Genomic DNA, 19,318 nt, shown 5'->3' on the forward strand with positions numbered 1-19,318 from the left:
GGAGAGACTAACATTTCACTGGATATTCTTTTATGCTGTTTGACTGTTTACCATGTGCATGTTCATATAATATCAAAATATTACTTTAATAAAATATAATTTTATAATATATTTTATAAAATATAATAAAAAATAATGGTTTGCCTCAGTGGAAATGATTTATAACAATTGCATCAGAGAATCAGCTGTCTTAGGAGAACCAGAGACTCTGAGGTATCCTCTTGAAAAATTTGGCTTTCGTAGATAAGCAGGAGTCCAGCAAGATTCTATAGATGGGTCTTTCCTTTGTTTGCTTCAAGAGAGAATTAATGGCTTTAAATACCTATTTTAAAAGAAAGCCTGAAAAGCTTTCAACATGTAAACCCCAGGAACCAGGCGCAATGCCATCAGATGCCTCAGAATACCCTAAGATGCAGGCTGCATGTTGCATATAATTGCTTGCCCTATTCAGGACTGCAATTATTCTGCCTAAATTGTACAGGTCTCTTTTAAATAGCTCTTATGTTCCTTGTCACAAGGCATCTAACCGGTAACAGCAAAATAATTCACTAAAATAAGGGCACAAACTTCTGGCCTTTAAAATTCAAATTTTAAACAAAAATAACATTCAGATGTTATACTTTAACTCAGCATATAAACCAGATAGGGAACAAAATCATTTGCTGTTGGTGTTCCTAATAAAAGGTCTGATGATGGTCAACAATTTTATTATGACAAGTAATTTACTAATGAAGCTTTTCAATTTTTCTTTTTTCCCTTCCTTTCAGTGAATTCTGTAAATTAACGGCCTGAAACGACAGACTCATTCTTGACTGTCTATGTGTGTCTTGCTTCTTTACCTAGAAGACTGGGAGCCAGCTCTTCCCCTTTCTCCTTTTCAGTTTCAGGCCATAATGTAACTGACTTTAGCTTTAGGTTGTTAAATAGGAATAAGATCTAGTGGCCTGCTGCATTCCAAAATAGTATCACCATCTACTTCATGTGGCACCTTGGGAAAATTTTTCTTATCTGTAAATTAAGAACAATAATATTACTTAAAGGGAATATTTTGAAGATCATGTTATTTTGGAAGAGTGCCTCTTATTCATGGAAAACAATAAATATTAGTTGGAAATTTTTGGCAAAAGACAAAGCTCCTCTTTCATGATGCTATAAAGTTAAAGAGTTTTTTAGAAAAGGTTAGCAAAAATGTGTGCTAAGTTGCTTCAGTCATGTCCTACCCTCTGCAACGCTATGGACTGTAGCCCACCAGGCTCCTCTGTCCATGGGATTCTCCAGCCAAGAACACTGGAGTGGGCTGCCATTTCCTCTTCCAGGGGATCTTCCCATCCCAGGGATCAAACCCGCGTCTCTTGCATCTCCTGCATTGGCAGGTGTGTTCTTTACCACTGGTGCCACCTGGAAAGCCCTAGAAAAAATGGAATAAGCATTTAATAATCATTATACTATAATTCCTTCACATCTTCAGGCAGTCCTGAAGGGATGAAGACCTGAGGGGCATCATCTCTTGCGTGATGCACTCACGCTCAGCCTCATTGCACCCTTGGAGTGCATAGTTCATATTTTACCTTACTGTGGCATTTCCCAGAGCTCAGATTATGTAGAAAAATGTGACTTCTGCTTCTTCCTGAAATTTCTCTCCAAAACATGCCAGGTCTGTGCAGAGACTATTGTGTAACTTCCTCCCTTCTTTTCTTTCATTCATTTCATAAACATTTATTAAGTACCTATCAAGTATATGGCAACCTGCCATGGTTACATACAGCAGCAAAAACTCTGAGTACCTTCAGAGACAAATCCTCACATTCCTGAGAACGCTCGCTCTCCCGGGGAGACAGCACAGAGCCTGAGCTCCCAGCCAGAGTGATGAAGGCGGTAGCCTATTCACTGAGGAGATCCCACACAGAGTGTCAGAAACGCTTTCAGTGTTTAGTGTCTTTCATTAAAAAAAGAATCTTTTGGTGGTGCTGTGCAGCATGTGGGATCTTATTCCCTGACCAGTGATTGAACCTGCACTCCTCTCTGCATTGAAAGTTCGAAGCTCAACTTGACCACCAAGGAAGTCCCAGTGTCTTTCCATTTTTATTTAAATTCTGAAAGAAACCATACATACTTACTTTTACAATTTAAAAACTTCTAAGATATTTTTCAACCTATTTCTTTTTTTAATTAATTTTTTATTGAAGGATAATTGCTTTTCTGAATTTTGTTGTTTTCTGTCAAACCGCAACATGAATCAGCCATAGGTATACAATATCACCTCCCTTCTGAACCTCCCTCCCATCTCCTTCCCCATCCCACCCCTCTAGGTTGATACAGAGCCCTTGTTTAAGTTTCCTGAGCCATACAGCAAATTCCCATTTGCTAGCTATTTTACATATGGTAATAAAAGTTTCCATGTTACTCTTTCCTCAGCCTGTTTCTTATTTGAAAGCTGACAGTATTGAAATAAGAAAAGCAATAAAGATTTTTCCTGTTCTGTTTGCTCAAACTTCATCAATACTGTACATTTCTGAAGCAACAGTGAATCTGTTTATTTATTTGTGGCTGTGCCGGGTCTTTGATGCCACATGCAGGCTTTCTCTAGTTTCAGGGAGCAGGGGCTACTCTGCCATTAGGCATGAGGGCTCAGTAGCTGTAGCACACAGGTTTAGTTGCTCCAAGGCATGTGGATCTTCCCGGACCAGGGATTGAACTTGCACCCCCCACATTGGTAGGCAGATTCTTAACCACTGGACCACCAGGGAAATTCCAGGACAGTGAATTTGAATCTCTTAAACCTTTATATATGGACATGAGTTTGCGTAAACTCCTGGAGTTGGTGATGGACAGGGAGGCCTGGCGTGCTGCGATTCATGGGGTTGCAAAGAATCGGACACGACTGAGCGACTGAACTGAACTGAACTGAACCCTTTATATGACTCTTATCTACCTTTGGGTGGAGCATAAATGAGAATTTGACTTTTGATTTTTTTTTTTCACTTTTCACTTTCATGCATTGGAGAAGGAAATGGCAACCCACTCCAGTGTTCTTGCCTGGAGAATCCCAGGGATGGGGGAGCCTGGTGGGCTGCCGTCTATGGGGTCACACAGAGTCGGACACGACTGAAGCAACTTAGCAGCAGCAGCAGCAGCAGCAAGAAAGTTCTAATTCTCAAATGTTCTATTGAGAATAGTGCTCCAATCTACTGCTGGTGTTATGTAAACCCCCCTTGCAGGATCTCTCCCTTGAGGGAAGGGAGAGGACCCTCAGGTATCTTGTTCTTTCTAGGTCTCAGGCAAAGAAGGGCTTTTGGCTTAGGAATTGTCTTGCCTGAACCCCTGGGTCCCCAGGGCACACACACTCAGCAACCAGCCCAAAGGATGTCCTACCTGTCTGGACCAAGCCAGACCTTGGACTGGCTTCTGGACTTGTAGAGCCTTCTGCAGTTTGAATCAGGCCAGCTCAACAGTTCCTCTTGCTGGTGATTTGTTCTGGGATAACTGGAAGTCTTAAACCCAGTCTGTGAAAGCGTTCCTCCCAGGTACAGAGGAAGATGTGAATTAAACAGAGTGGATGAAAACAGACTAGGAAAATTGCCCCTAAATAATTTTCTCTGATAAGAGAAAATAGAGCCTGCTTGTGCTGGGTATACTTCTTGCCCTCACCTCACCACTGGAACCCACTGTCTGCCCTCCCTACCCTATCTCTGTGTCCTGGACTAGGTTCCAGGCTCTCCAGCCCTCTGATATCCAGTTGGCTTTGGCCAATGGAAAGCTCTTGGAGGAGATTGGAGAATGGGATGGGAGAGAGGTCAGAGTACTCCTTCCCATTGTTGCTAAGTCGCTTCAGTTGTGTCTGACTCTGTGCGACCCCATGGACAGCAGCCCACCAGGCTCCTCTGTCCAAGGGATTCTCTAGGCAAGAATACTGGAGTGGGCTGCCATTGCCTTCTCTGGCTTCTTCCCATTGCTGTGCCCTTAACACAATGTGGCTCCAGCAGGGGCTGCTTCCTCATCAGCTATAGCTCCTGTTTGGTGTCCCTTGTCCAGGACTCTTCTTTTACACCTACTAGTTTAGGGGTGATAATCTCTTCTCACTGTTACTAATCCCTGTGTGGATTCCTAAACTCTGTCCACATCCTAGTAAATTGTCCCTTTTAATTTAAAAAGCCTTTTAAATTAAAATATTTGCCTGTGCCATCTATTTTTCCCCTGGGAAGGACTTTGACTGAAACAGCCATACATGTTTCATACATACTGCCTCCACCTGGAAAATCCCAGGACCTTTCCCAATTAGAAGCAGCCACCTCCTAGAAGGTGTAACCACATCCACCTATAGTTACTACAAAATCCAGGACAGGAGCCGTGAATTGGTAGACTGGGATTTCTTCCAGGGCAGGAACACTGTGCTGAGCCTGCATGGAGGCCCCTACCCTCACCGCTGAGCCCAGGTCCCTAGCATAGAGTAGGTTCTCCATCCGAATTCCCTACGGAGGCAGCACCCGGAGGCCCTCAGAGCCTCCAGCCTCAGCTCTCTTCTTCCTCTTCTCTCTCACACCACCTGCTGAACTGCTGGCACCTGTGGGATCTGGGTCACCCTGCTGGCCAGCCGGTTTCCTTCTCGTTGTGCTTGACAGAAGGAAGTTCATCCACGTGATTTTTTGCAGTATCCAGAAAGGGAGGGTACAGTTTGTCCTGTGGTGAAAAGCTTGCAGAGGAATGCAGGTTTTAGTCTTAGCCCCACACTGCTGCTATTCCTATGCGAGAATTGTCTCCCCTCGCCACTTAACCCCTTCTCTCTCCCCCCTCAAAAAACCCCTTGAAACATTTTATTTTGGGATTTGGAATTACACCCTATGCAACAATGAGATAGGAGGAGGTGGCTATGAATAGCCTCTTAGTGTATCATACACCTGAGACCTTCCCCCAAACGCTGCAGAGGAATTATTCAGGCTAGTCAGCCACGAGGCACGTTATTTTTTCAGAAATGTTTATAGCTGGGTAGGCCTGCTTAGTGACTACAGTAGGTACGTTTTTATGCGGGAAACACTTTGAACCGCAAATGCGCACTAAAAGGCAATTGCCATGGAGACAGCGCCTCCTCTGCGGTGCATTTCTCCCGAGTTTTCTTCTTGGGGCGCTTCAGCATCCGCGGGGTGGTCTAGGCACGCGGCTCTGAGAGGTGTCTCCGGCGCAGCAGCCTTGGGCGGGGGCAGCCCGCTTGGGACTGGAACCCTTGCCCAGGAGTGAAGACTGGAGAAGGCCGCCTAAGGTGGGGTGTGTGTGTCGAGGTGGGCGGGGAGAGGTCCTCCGGCTGTGCCGGCCGCCGGCTCCCCTGCCTGTGCGTGGACCACGTGCAGGAGGGGCGCTTAGGGGCCCCGGGCGCGCAGCCGCGGTGGGTGACTGCGCCGGGTCCCGGGGCCCCGAGTACCCGGCGTGTGTGTGCGCGCTTCTGGGCGGGTGGAGGGCCCCGCGCCGCCTTGCTCCCCCTTGAGTGTGTGTGCGCGGCCTCGGCCCAGTGCCCCAACGATCGGTGCCTGCACCCGGGAAAGCGTGCTCGCGCCCTTGCGGGGTGTGAGTGTGTGTGTGTGTGTTGTGTGTGTGTGTGTGTGACTGTGTGTCAGGTGACTTGGGTCACGCAGTCTCTCTCTCCCTCCTCTGGGGAGGAACTGCCGCGCTCCGGCTGACTCCTCAGCCGGCGGGCGGGAGAGCGGGCGGGGCGAGGCGGGGCGGGGCAGGGGGCTCCGGGCGCGCTGGGAACCGCGGGACCCAGACCTGGACGCCGACCGCCCCCGAGGGAAGCGCGGTCCCCGTCTCCGCCCACGGACCTCGGGACAAAACCTCAATTTAGAAATAGGTTGCGAACCGCAGGCCAGGAGGTTTGGCCGAACCCCCACCACCAGGGACCCCCGTCGTCCCCGGGACGGCCGGCCGTGGGCGCGATGAGCCAGGTGCTGGGGAAGCCGCAGCCGGAGGAGGAGGACGACGAGGAGGAGGATGAGCTGGTGGGGCTAGCGGACTACGGAGACGGGCCCGACTCCTCGGACGCCGAGCCGGACAGCGGGGCGGAGGAGGGAGGTGAGCGTCGGGTCCCCGGCTCGGCCCCCCGCCGGGAGGACCTCGGCCGGCACTCCCGCCGGGCCGGGCGCGCGGGCCGCGGACTTGGAGGGGATCCAGGAGAGCGGAGTTTCGCGGTTGAGGTCGGGAGGGGCGCCTGAGGAGCTGTCGCGAGCTGCAAAATGGGGGAGCCCGGGTACAGGCAGCGGCGGGGGGACCGGGATCGGTGGAGAGGGCAAAGAGGAGGCGTTTGGACTGGAGGAACGCGCGCTTTCGGGCAGTTCCGAGCTCTCCGTAGGGTCTGGGGGTTGGGGAGCGGAGGGACCGCCCGGCGCGCCTGGGACCTCTCCCTGAATGCTGCTATCGAAGCCGGGGTCAGATGTCATGGCTAAAAAAGGCAGCCGGCGGCAGCGTGACTGGCAGGTCGTCGGCAGCTGCGGGTGTCAGTCTTGCCCCGTGTCGCCGCGGGAGGGGTCCAGGGGCCGGCGTGGCGGCACCGGTGGAGCGGCTGGGGGATGCGCCCAGGTGATAAGGGAGTCGCCGAGTGGCCGCGGGTATCCGGAGATCCAGGCAAATAGGGTTGTTAGGACACCTTATCTCTGCTAGGTGTCACCACCTGGGCATGGCAGCGCCTGCCCTGGAGTGAGCGCGGGGCGGGGAAATACAGGGCCACTTAGAAGCAAACTCTTGTTTCCTTTTCAAAAAGCGGGATTTAGCAATTGGCCAGCCTGTGGGGGCTTCCTGCATTTTATTCTTAAAGCCTAAGGAAGTTGAGAGCCTTTTAGGATTCCAGAAAGATTTATCTTTTTTGTTTCCCTCCAAAGCGAGGAAAAAATCCTTTATTGTAAGGTCATTTGGAAAGGTCAGTAGAATAAACACAACATCTAGGTGAAATTGTCAGCTTCCTAAAGAAAGAACTTAGAATGTTCACTTTAAAGAAATTGTAGGAGGGATTAAACAGTACTTTCTTGACTTGATTTTGAAGAACCTGTTTTGAAAATTCATTGAACTTATTTTAAATTCTCCATAAACAAAGCCTTTCTCTTGGGGGTGGGAGGGCAGTTTTCAGTATTTTACTTACTGTAGGTGCTACTTTCAATGAATCAGAAAGGGAAGAAAGTAAACTCTTGAGCCTGATAGATGAGAAAGGAGCTTTCCAAGCCACCTTTTTCAGGGTGCTGGTCCCTGGAGATGTTTTGTGCTAATTCTTCAATTGCTTAAACTTCTGTGCACACCTGTGCACCTCTCTCTTCTGCATTTCCCATAATTGGTCTCACAGTCTAGCAGGTGGCCACATTTTTGTAGATAAAGGCTTTCCACCCTTTTGTTGGAGTCTCTAGGGCTACTTTTGGTAATTAAATTGTTCAGTAGCTTCATTATTATTCAAATTGCATTTGTCAGCTCCTCCCCTAGATTTTTAGGAGGCTCCGGAGAGATTCGGAATGGGAATGTATTTGCAAGGTATTTGAAAGGGTAGACGCACAATAGGGTGCAATTGTGATCCTCTGAAAAAAAGGAAAAGAAATTAGACTATATTGGGGAAGAAAAACCCTGTAATTTGATATTGTCCTGAGGGCCAGAGACTGGGATCCGGGAAATGCCTGGGGCCTGTTTGTTTTTCCTGCAGTTCTTTAAAGAGGCACTTTGCATTTTTGATTTGGGGACTTGCAGTGAAATTAACACTTTAGCTGAGGGGAAGGAATTTCCTGAAGGAAGGGCTACCCCAGAGCCAGATGTAGGATGCGCCCCACTGCTCCTAACCCAAGGTAAACCCACCTGTAACTGATGTTTCTGTATCAGGATCTTCCCTTGTGAGTTCTTGGGATCAAACTGGAATCTTGCTAATAAAAGCACGGAGTATATTTGTGTGGTGAGAGAAGCACACATTCCTGAATGAAGCCTGGCCTCTCTCCACCTGATTCTGCTGTGCCATGGTTTGTTCTCTGAAGATTTCCTCCATTATCTAGGGCTCCTGTTCTTTCCAAGTGTTGCTGGCTTGATTTGGGAGTTTAGGCCTGAATGCAGAATCTCTATCAGAACATTTGCTTTTTCACTCAGCAGCTCTAGCAAGGACTGTCCCTGACAACTGTCATGCCAGCTGATATGGTCCTGGGGAGTCGGGATGGGGGTGGAGGCTGGGAGTCCTGACTTCTGCTCCTGTGGTCTTCCTTTCTTGAGGCAGCAAGGTGTCACCAGGTGGTCATTCTGATTTCTAATGAGCCCTGGGCCCTGTGTTGCCTTATAACCCTGTGTTATTTGGTATTTGGGGTAGATATTACATTTACAAACTCCAGTAGTGGAAAGTGGGGGTTGGAGAGGAGGACTTCTTTTCTCTGAGAAAAGATGAATATGGTGCACTTTGAACCATGAGCAAATCATTTCTCTAATGAATTCCAAACCTTCCTAATGGACTTGGTTTGGTGCCTGAGCTTCACAGTGACGTGGGGCTTTTTCCATGAGGTTTAGAACTCTGCCCTGGTGTGTAGGATGCAGGTCTGACCAGCATTGCTATGCAAAAGAATGTGATTGAAGGTGGGTCGTATGATTTTTATTTGCCCGTGGTCTTAAAAGAAACCCTCCCATCTTATTTTTAAACCGAGTTGCCTCCTACATTTTACTACATTATGCTAAGTTTAAAAATGTTAATACAGCTAAGGTGAGCCTTAAACTAAACTACTTTGGCTTACACTCCACATTTTATTCATGAATAGCAGGAGTGTTCTTAGGTACTTTAGTTCTGTTAAGGATCGATTTGGCTGCTTCTGAACCCTCCTCGCCCGCCCCCCCCCCCCGCCCCCCCGGCTTTTCAGGGTCCTTAATTAGAGATAAGATGAGTCTCACCTTCAACCCCCATGCTTCAGATAAAACTCCAGAGAGAGGAAGCAATAATTAAACCATTTAAAACAACTGCACCAAAAATAATGGTTTATTTTATTCTTTTATTTTTAGACACAAATGGACTTTAAGTCTTAAGTAAATTACAGTGCTTTAAAAACTATAATAATAAGGAAGGCAATTAAATGATCATATTTAATCCGAAAGTGAAGTTATTCTTTCCCAAAGTCTTTCCCAATTTTTAAGGAAAATTTGGCTGAGACGACTGCTCACCCACAGTACAGCTAAGTGTGGTCTTGTTTCCATAGCAGCCCATGTACTCTCTCAGGGTCTGAGGAAGTGACAGTTTAGGTGGTTACAGGAGACACAAAAATCCAGGGTCAGCAGGTGATACTTCCCTGATGGGTATAAAAGTGGTGAATCTGGCAATTCTACTAATCATTAGTCAGCTTTTTTTTTCCTTAAAATAATATTTTAAACTATTAATGAGTTATCTCTTCTCATTGTTTCTTGAGAGTAAGTAGAATTGTTCTGATCTGAATCCATGGCTCAGAGATGCCAGGGGACTCTTTTGCAGCCACAAGGCTGGAACTGAGCGAGATTTAGCATAGGGTCAGATTCATGGAAATTTAAGTCCCTTCTCTTGTCCGTAATGACTTGGGTTGACTACAGTCCTGGCTATAGCTAATCTCTTCTGGTTCTGAAAATACAGATATATGTAAGTGTTGGAAGAGATGGAAGCCTCGAATAATTGAAAATGATGTGACCAAGGTCACACCTTAGGCCCAGAGCTTATTCAAATACACATAGTTAGAGAGTGTATTTTTATATCAGATATTTGTGAACATGTCTCAGTGATTCCTGGTGTCATAGAATCTTGATCCTCTACTTTTACCAGAAATCTCTCCCATTTTAATATTAAAACAGATATGGGGTAGTCTAATGGGAAAAAGATGCAGTAACAGCGAGTTCTGGAGTTCTGGATAAGGGATGTGGCTCAGAGTTTGAAGGATTACCTTTTTCTATCTGGGGTGCCAGGTCTCAGAGTTCACTCAGCTTTATACAGTCTCACAACTCCCATCCCATGATTTCACTTCCACAGTCACGTCTGCCCTGCTCATTTTTCTTTCTTCTCTACCTCTTTTATTCATGTATTCCTTACCTTTTTCTTTTCTTTTTTTTTTTTAAGGCAACTCTTGGGACTTCCTGACTCCATGCTTCCAACGCTGGGGATGTGGGTTTGATCCCTGGTTGGGGATCTAAGATTCGACATGCCACAAGGTGCTACAAAAAAAAATTTTTTTTAAGAAATTTTAAAAAATGTAAAAAGACAACTTTTAAATTCTCAAAGAAGGCTTTAAAGCTCTCCTGTGACAGTGGCTTTCCCTGGTTCTGCTGTGACATGCAAGACAAATGGGGGTTTTTCACTTCTGACCTAAAGCACCCAGATTGTGGGTGGACTTTCTCCTCTTGGGGACCTCTGGGGAAGACTCCAGCTCTGTTTCTCCGTGTGTGAAATAAACTTGATCACTCTCAGAGTGATAGTTTGGGGGAAAAAGAAAAGCTCACAAGAATACTTTTCCTTTCTTGCAGAAGCATGGGTAGGTCAGAACACATTAGAGATATGTTGTTTGTTTTCTTATTTTGGCTGGGTCACATGGCTTTCGGGATCTTAGTTCCCCCTCCAGGGATTGAACCTCGGCCATGGCAGTGAAAGCACAGAGTTCTAACCACTGAAGCACCAGGAATTCCCAGGAATGTTATTAAATACATATGTAAAGGAAATATTCATATATGGAATCATGTTTTTTAGTTACCTGCCAGTGTGATGTGAGAGGATTTGAGAACAATTTGATCTTCACATATAAATAAAAATCACCTTCAAAAGCCTTTCTGCCTTTGAAAATATGTATTCTGATTGAATTTAGTTTTCCTTACGAAGTAGTTAGTCAGAGTAAATCTTCATCATTTTTTGCATATTCTCTTATTAACAATACTACTCATATATTTAATTCCTGCTTGGGTTGGAATTTCTTACTGGACTTCTGGGTCTTGAATGTGCAAATAGTTCCGCTGATCAGAAATATAAAAGACTACAGATAATGATGCAAATAGAAGCAATCCCGAGGCCTCTTCATAAAACCGTAAGTGTGTATCAGTAGAACCTTAAGCCCTTGTGGACCCCACAGAATACTAATAGCAAAGACATTCTAACTTCCTCAAGGGTGATTGAGCCTCTCACTGGTCACATTCCACAAAAGACCCTCTCGTTACCTAGGCTTGGGCTAAGGGAGAAAGAAAAAAGAACAATGGGAGTGTGTGTGTGTGTGTGTACACTCTAACAGAAACTGATAGAGGAGATAAAGGCTCATGGGCTCCGATACATGTATGGGCATTTACACAGCTAGTAAGTGGGCAAGCTTGGATCTGAATCCCAGTCTGGCACTAACGGGCTTCCCTGATGGCTCAGTGGTAAAGAATCTGCCTGCAATGCAGGAGACCCAGGTTCTATCTCTGGGTCGGGAAGATCCCCTGGGGAAAGGAATGACAACCCACTCCAGTATTCTTTCCGGAGAATCCCTTGCACAGAAGAGCCTGGTCGGCTATAGTCCATGGGGTCACAAGGAGTCAAACATGACTGAGTGACTAACTCCACTCCACTCAGGCACTAACACAGTATTTTTTCAACCATTCCATTTGCTACCACTATCCTTTTGTTAAATCTTTGTTTTATTTTCCAGTTTTGAGTCTGTTCAAAGGTGTCACCTCTTGGAGAACTTTCCTTAATAATAATAGCTCTTAGTTGTCAGAGACATCAGAATTTAGGAAATGGGTTTCATACAATGCCTTGTCCTCCCCAGGAAGTCAGGGTCAACCCTGTCAGAACCTCAGTTCCCATTTTCCTGATTTCTGGTCCCTTCTTTGTTGTGAACGTTCCCAGCCCACAGGATCGGTCAGATGTGGCCCCCCACGCAGCCCAGCCCCCAAGTCCCTGATCCATCTTTCTCTCTCTGTAGTTTTTGACAGGGCTCTGCCACTTCGGGGTTAAGTCATTAACCTGAAGGTGTTAAATGCTGACAACGGCCCAGTTAGATAACTCCTCCTCATAATGCTACCCCTTGGGTGACTGAGTTCCCTGGGATCCCCAGTGGTCTAGTTACAAAGCTCCGTCTGCTGTTTGTGAAATTGGGTATCAGGACCCAGTGGAAGATAGGTATGTTCAGTGCCTCTGATCACAGTGGATAAGCTTTACTTGGTCATAAAACTCACCCTCTTGATACCTAAGTGCTGGCTGTGCCAAAGTCAGATGTGGAGTTTCTTCTTAAAGTTTCAGTTCACATTCTGCTCACTTTCTTTTCTTTTTAAAAAAATATCTGGCTGCACTGCACAGCATGCAAGATCTTAGTTCTGCAACAAGACCCCAGTGGACGCATGGAGTCTTAAGCACTGGACCACCAGGGAAGTCCCATCAATCACTTTCATTTCATCATCCCAACCAGTGAATGTCTGTTGAGTGTTCATTATGGTAAACACTGAGGGCTGAGTTTTCACATCTGACAAAGGATGAGTGTTATCAATTTAAAGATTAGAGATGACACTGTGTGCTTTGTAGGTGGTCTGTAAATGCTAACTCTTAGTGATAAGAGGTTGGAACAGGTTGGTTTGAGCCATTTCACTGTGAACAAGGCTCAAACCTCTCCAATGTGCCCTCACCCTCAGCCAACAAGATAGGGGGAAAATGGACCAACAAAGCATAGACCATCTCAGCAACCTGCATTACCATTTCAAACCTTCCTGCATCTTCATAGTTGTATGCCTTCTGAGGCCCCAGTCTTTTTCTCATCTGAGCCATAGGCCAATAGACACCCTGGACTCAATGACTTCAGATCCCTGTTCAGCCTCTTTGCCTTTACAACTTGGTAAGTGGGCCCCTGTTCACTTGATCTTCCAGATTGGGAACCTGGGATTTCTTTCTCCCTTGTCTCCTGTGTTCAGAGGATCACTGAGTATTATTGAGTGAATTTAAGCTTCTTGTGGATCCATTCTTTCTGCCCATTTCCAAATTCGTCTAATTTGTGTTTCTAGAACAACCTCCTTCTTATTGTCAGGGAGGAAAAACTCTTAGGTTCGGAACTGGAGTCCTGCAAATTAAACTGACAAAAGATATGAACAAGAGAAAAATGGGTTTAGTTAAGTACTGATGCATTCGAGTTCACAAAAATTTCAACTCAACGAGGCAGTTAGAATTTGGGACTTACATACCATCTTAAGAGAGGAGGAGGAGAGGTAGAGGGACACTTCTGAGAAAAATTACTTCAAAGGGGATGGGGGAAAGGGGTTTGGTGACATTGTTTGGGTGTAGCCAACTTCTTTTTGTCTCTGTCTCCAAAAAAAGATGAGAGTTGCTCCTGGGGAGGAGATTTTTGACAGTTGAGTTCTTTGGAGGAGGATCTGCTTTGCGCAAAAAAGGGATTTCAAGAACTCCAGTGCCTTTAGCTCAAAATAATCTTTTCAAGCCATAGTGGCTTATTCTAGAAGTCTTCACAGCCCCCACGCTGACGCCCTTGAGTGGAGTGAGTCTCTGGAACGCGCGTCCTGGTCACGTTGTGCATGTCTGTTGCTCAGTTGTGTCTGATTCTGCGGCTGCGTGGACTGTAGTCTTCCAGGCTCCTCTGTCCGTGGGATTCTCCAGACGAGGATGCTGGAGTGGGTTGCCATTTCCTTCTCCAGGGGCTCTTCCCGACCCAAGGAATGAACCCGGGTCTCCTATGTTACAGGCAGACTTGTTACTGACTGAATCACCAGGGAAGCCCCTGATCCTGTTAGTCTCTACTTAAAAATCCTTAGTGATTTCCTCATCGCTTTCAGAGTAAAATCCAGAGTTCCCTGCATTTCATTCACAACTTAGCCTGTTAATCTATCAACTAATTTATTTAATGGTATTTATTGGGCTCATGGACTTCCCTGGTGGCTCAGATGGTAAAGCGTCTGCCTGGAATGCAGGAGACCTGGGTTCGATCCCTGGGTTGGGAAGATCCCCTGGAGAAGGAAATGGCAACCCACTCCAGTACTCTTGCCTGGAAAATCCCATGGACAGAGGAGCCTGGTAAGCTACCATCCATGGGGTCGCAAAGAGTCGGACACAACTGAACGACTTCACTTTATTGGGCTCATACCACGTGCTACCAAGTTTTTTGTCTATATATATATAAGACAAACAATAAAGAAATCAAGACAAACATAAAGTAAAAAGATAATTTTGTATAGTGAAGTACTATGAAGAAGACACAGGGATATTAGGAAGTGGTTGGGGCCCACCTAGGCAAGAGAAGGTGAAATTGCCCCTGGGCTGGTTGGGAGGAAGAGCCAGGTGAGGCCTGGGGAAAGCCAATCGAGTGGAGGGAGGAGCAAGTGGAAGCCTGAAGGTGAGGAAGCAGAAGGCCAGTGTGCCTTGCAGGATGGGGAACTGGTAGGGAGGATGAACCAGGAATGGGATGAGAGGTGAGCCCACCTAGGGCCTTTTAGGGAAAGAAGGTATTTGGATTTTAGTCTTTCTATGGGAGGCCTCTGGAGAGTGGGCAAGCTTTTCTTGTCTTTAAAGTATGTTCCTTAAACTCCAGGAAGGCCAAATTTCTTCCTGGCACGACCTTTCCCTCATTCATCTCTTTTATGCCTCCTCTCCTAGAAGACTCAGGTGATTTCTCCAGGGACCCTTCTCACTGAATCCCTAACACCTAGATAGCAGTGCATTGCAAAGCTGTCAGTTTTTCTTGTCTATTTTCCTCTCTAATCACTAAGAAATGAAGTTTTTCTTTGTGTCTGCAGCCCCTGGCTCAGCCCTGTCGAACTTGGCAGACATTCAGGGAACCTTTATGAAATGGGAACAAACTGCCCTCTTGTAAATTTCACCTCACTCTGGCAACTTCCTGCAAACCCCCACCTGCATTTTTAAAGAGCCCTTTCTGGGGTTGCAGCTCTAGTCCCAGATTTTTTCTGTAGTTCCTTTCTGATTTTCCTTAAAATACAGAAGGAAATACATAATGGCCCTCTCATGGCTCTTTTCAAAGCAGCTCTCCTTCATTCTCTTTCATGGATCACTTTCCTCAGGTGATTCTTCTCAAACTTAAGCAAGTGGGTGAAGCTCAGGGAAATGTGATGGGTGGAGGGCAGCCCTCTGCAGGAGACCCCCGGGTGTTTCCTTTTCTGATGTGAGCTCCTGACTACCAGTCCCAGAGTAGAACAAGATCCTCTGAGAAACCCCATAGGATTTCAGAAGCAGGGATATTTGAGAGAGTGGGGGAGGATTAGAAGGAACATTTTTGCCAGCAGGCTTTTCTGTTTTTGGCCGAGCCATGAAGCATGCAGGATCTTAGTTCCCTGAGCAGGGATCAAACTTGTTCCCCCTACAGTGAAAATGTGGAGTCTTAACTACTCCACCAGGGTAGTCTCTTCAGCAGGCTTTTCTGATGTAAGAAACCTCCCCTGAACAACAGCAGTGGCATACAAAACTTTTTGACTGTGGGTCCACAATTAAAAAAAAAGCATTTATATTGTGAAACAGCACCCACCTACGTATAAGTAAATTTGAGTTTCCCTAGCAGCATTTGCTCGTGTCATGCGTAACACACTCTGGTATTTTCTAGTCTTTTGTTTTCGGTGCAGTTCTAGTTGAATGCCAGCTGGTTGGCGGCTAAGGCCCTGATGAGGGCGCTAGTACATACCAGTCCTGTGACCTTGGGCCGGTTCATTAGCCCAAGTTCCTCAGGGGTAGAACAGACTTGCTTTTCCTCATTGGGTGGGTAAAGTTTGTAGACATGTCTAGTGAGGTCCCTGGCACATGGTGTATTACTGTACATGCCAATTAAATACGGGCTTTCAAGGTGGCTCAGTGAGAAAGAATCCACCTGCCAATGCCAGAGGCTTGGGTTCGATCCCTGGACTGGGAAGATCCTCTGCAGCGTGTGTGTGCCCAGTCGTGTCCAGCTCTTTGCGACCCCAGGGGCTGTCGCCCGCCAGGCTCCTTTGACCACGGCATTTTCCAGGCAAGAATACTTGGAGTGGGTTGCCATTTCCTCCTCCAGAGGATCCTCCTGACCCAGGGATTGAACCTGTCTCATCTTGTCTCCTGCATTGGCAGGTGGATTCTTTACCACTAGCGCCACCTCGGAAGCCTACCCTGGAGTAGGAAATGGCAACCCACTTCAGTATTCTTGCCTCGGAAATCCCATGGACAGAGGAGCCTGGTGGGCTATAGTCCTTGGGGTCACAAAGAGCTGGGCACGACTTAGCAACTAAACAACAATAGTTAAATATGAAAAAATACATCTGCATGGGGGTCAGTGTAGGGGTCTCTACAGAGTTCTTGCTGATCTGACTCACCGTTTCCCAGCTGTTTATAGTTGGCGGCACATGCTTGAATTTGGCCAGGAAAAGGAAATACTTCCAGCTGTGTGTGTATATTATAACCATATGTATATTTCACTTCCCAGCCACTCTATGTATGTAAACACTCATACACATTCCCTCCTCTTTCTACAATGGTCTGTATCTATCACCTCCACATTCTCCCAAGAGGAAGAGAGCCAGCCTGCAGGGCAGCGCTGTCAGTGATCATGCCACATAGAGTCTTGCAGACCCTGCTGAAGAGAAGTTAAAATCTGCACCCACATCCAGCATAAACTGAGAAGAGATGAAGACATTTATAAGCACTGAAATATTTTTGTGGTTGTACATAATTTAATGTGATGCACCTGTTTTATATTTTGAGAAACTTATTCTTCTATTTTAAAAAATTAATACGCAACTGTGCTTTTCTAACAAGAACCATACTACTCTGTTACTTTTTGTCTACCTCTCTCTCACCAATCTCCCATGTCTGCCTTGTCTGGAATTTTAGTTTCCAATCTTTTATTCCAAAATATAAAATCAATACTTATTATAAATTAATAGATTTCAATAAAATTTGTCTTCCATTGCTTATTGCATTTCACCATATTTGAGTGTATTTTCTTGTAGGAGTATATCCTTGAGTAATTCTTTCAAAGAGATTAAATAGGCAGTAAGCTTTCAGAGTCCTTCGATGTCTGAAAATGTCTTTTTTTTTTTTTGGCTGCACCAGGAGCCTTGCAGGATCTAAATTCCCAAATCAGGGATTGAACCCTGGGCCTCCCAGCAGTGGAAATTTACAGTCTTTACTACTGGACTGCCAGGGAATTCCTGGAAAACATCTTGCTACACTTGTTGCTCTCCTACATTTGAGACATACTGTGACTGGGTATATAAATCTGGGGTGAAAGATATTTTCCTTCAGTCCTTGACATATGATACTCTCTTGTTCTCATCTTTCATTCATGTTGTTAAGAAGTCTGATGTCTTTGTGAGTCCTTTGTAGGTAATAGTTTTCCTCTTTTCATAGTTTTAAGTTTTATTATTATCCTTGATGTTTTGAGAAGGAAATGGCAACCCACTCCAGTATTCTTGCCTGGGGAATCCCATGGCTAGAGGAGCTCGGTGGGCTGCAGTTCATGAGGTCGCAAAGAGTCAGACACGACTGAGCGACTTCACTTCACTTTGATGTTTTGAAGTTTTACTATAATTATTCTTGGTGTGGGGATGTTTTTGTTTAAATTTCTCCTTTTTACTTTGTGGGCATGTTCATTTTAATTGGAAAAGGATTATCTATTTGGTTTAGTATTGCTTTCCCCCATATTCTGGAATTTTTCTTTTTGGAACTTGTTTGAAGAATAATGGGACTTTCGAATTTCATTCTTGATGTCACTTTTACCTTTACTTCAGACTTTCCATTGTTCGGTCCCTTTGTACTGTGTTCTGAGAGACTGACTTTCCAGTCACTAATGCCGAGTTCATCTGCTTATTCTGCTTTTCAATTCATATATCCTCCCCTCCGGCCAATTATGTTTCTATTTCTGAGATTCATTAAGACCCTTTTCCATAACTGCTCTTTTTCTGAACTGTCCTTGTTTCGTGACTGCCACATTTTTATCTTTGTCTGTATTCTGCATTTTTCTTACAATGTTGGTTTATTTTCTTGATCTTTCACTGGGTTTCATACTTGGTCTTTTATTTTTGTCAGTCATGAAGCTGCTTTTTTTTTTAAAGTTGGAATACATTTCACATACCATAATATTTGCCTTTTCAAGTATATACATCAGTGGTTTTAGTATATTCACAAAGGGATACAAACATCACTGCTATTTAATTCCAGAACATTTTCATCACTCCAGAGAAAACACATAACCATCAATGGTCACTTTCCGTTTCCCCTGCTCTCCAGCCGCTGGCAACCACGAAGTACCTTCTGTCTTTATGAATTTGTCTGTTGTGGACTTTTCATATAAACAGAATCAAACAATTTGTGACCTTTTGTGTCTTCTTTCATTTAGCATAACATTTTCAACATTCATCGTGTTGTGGCACGAATCAATACTTCATTCCTTTTTAATGGCTGAATAATATTCCATTATATATGACATTTTGTTAATTCATATTTCAGCTGATGGCCATTGGATTGCTTCCACTTTTTGGCTGTTATGAGTAGTGCTTCTGTGAACACTCATGTACAGATTTTTGCTTGGACATATGTAAGTTCTTCTAGGAGTAGAATTGCTAGGTCATATGGTGACTCAATGTTTAAGCTTTTGAGGACCTACCAAACTGTTTTTTCAAAGCACACCATTTTATGTTATCACCAGCAGTGAATGAGAGATCCCATTTCCTGACATGCTCACCAACACTTGTTATTGTCAATCTTTTTTAACCCATCCTAGTGGGGTATGATGTGGCATCTCATTTTTTTCATATGCATTGCCTTTATGACTTAATGATGTTGAACATCTTTGCATGTGTTTATTAGCCATATGTGTATCTTTGGAGAAATGTCTATTTAAATCCTTTACACATTTTAAAATTGGATTATCTTTTTATTGTTGAATTGTAAGAGTTCTTTATGTATTCTGGATACTAGACCCTTCTCATATATATGGTTTGCAAATGTTTTCTCCCGCTCCGTGGATTGTCTTCACTTTTTTGATGTGTTCTTTGAAGCCACAAGGTTTTAAATTTTGATGAAGTCCAAAATTGTTTCTTTGAGGCATAATTCAAATAAACAAGCATCTCTTTAGCAAACACTGATGATCTGGGCAAAGAAGGACTTTACTCTGGAATGCTAAGATGGATTCTTCCCCTGTGTAGTCTGTTCCAGGAAACCTCTAGTCTTTACACTCTAGAGCTCCTGCTTGTGATGGGGAATTGCCCGGGTTTTCTGGCCCTCTGAGATGGTGTGAGAGATGATGATGCAGCATTTTTCAGGGTTTTTCACTTACTAAAAGCTGGCCCCTTGATGAGGGAGTGATGGAGTTTGCGCTTTCTGTATTTGAAAAGGTAGTATTGTCTGTGGATCCTAAATCATGTGTAAGGCGGAAGT

The 19,318-nt window shown here is 45.0% G+C and overlaps 1 protein-coding gene across 1 annotated transcript in view; it reads left to right on the forward strand.

The window, feature by feature from the left end:
* The window catches only part of RRAGD (Ras related GTP binding D), a 37,983-nt gene continuing 24,355 nt past the window's right edge, over positions 5,691 to 19,318 (forward strand). Inside the window, exon 1 of the mRNA XM_018053149.1 lies at positions 5,691 to 6,060. Coding sequence (XP_017908638.1) covers positions 5,925 to 6,060 — 136 coding nt within the window. The 5' untranslated portion in view covers positions 5,691 to 5,924. The remainder of the gene's footprint in view (positions 6,061 to 19,318) is intronic.

The sequence above is a fragment of the Capra hircus genome, chromosome 9 (genome assembly GCF_001704415.2).
Source record: "Capra hircus breed San Clemente chromosome 9, ASM170441v1, whole genome shotgun sequence".
NCBI lineage: Eukaryota > Metazoa > Chordata > Mammalia > Artiodactyla > Bovidae > Capra > Capra hircus.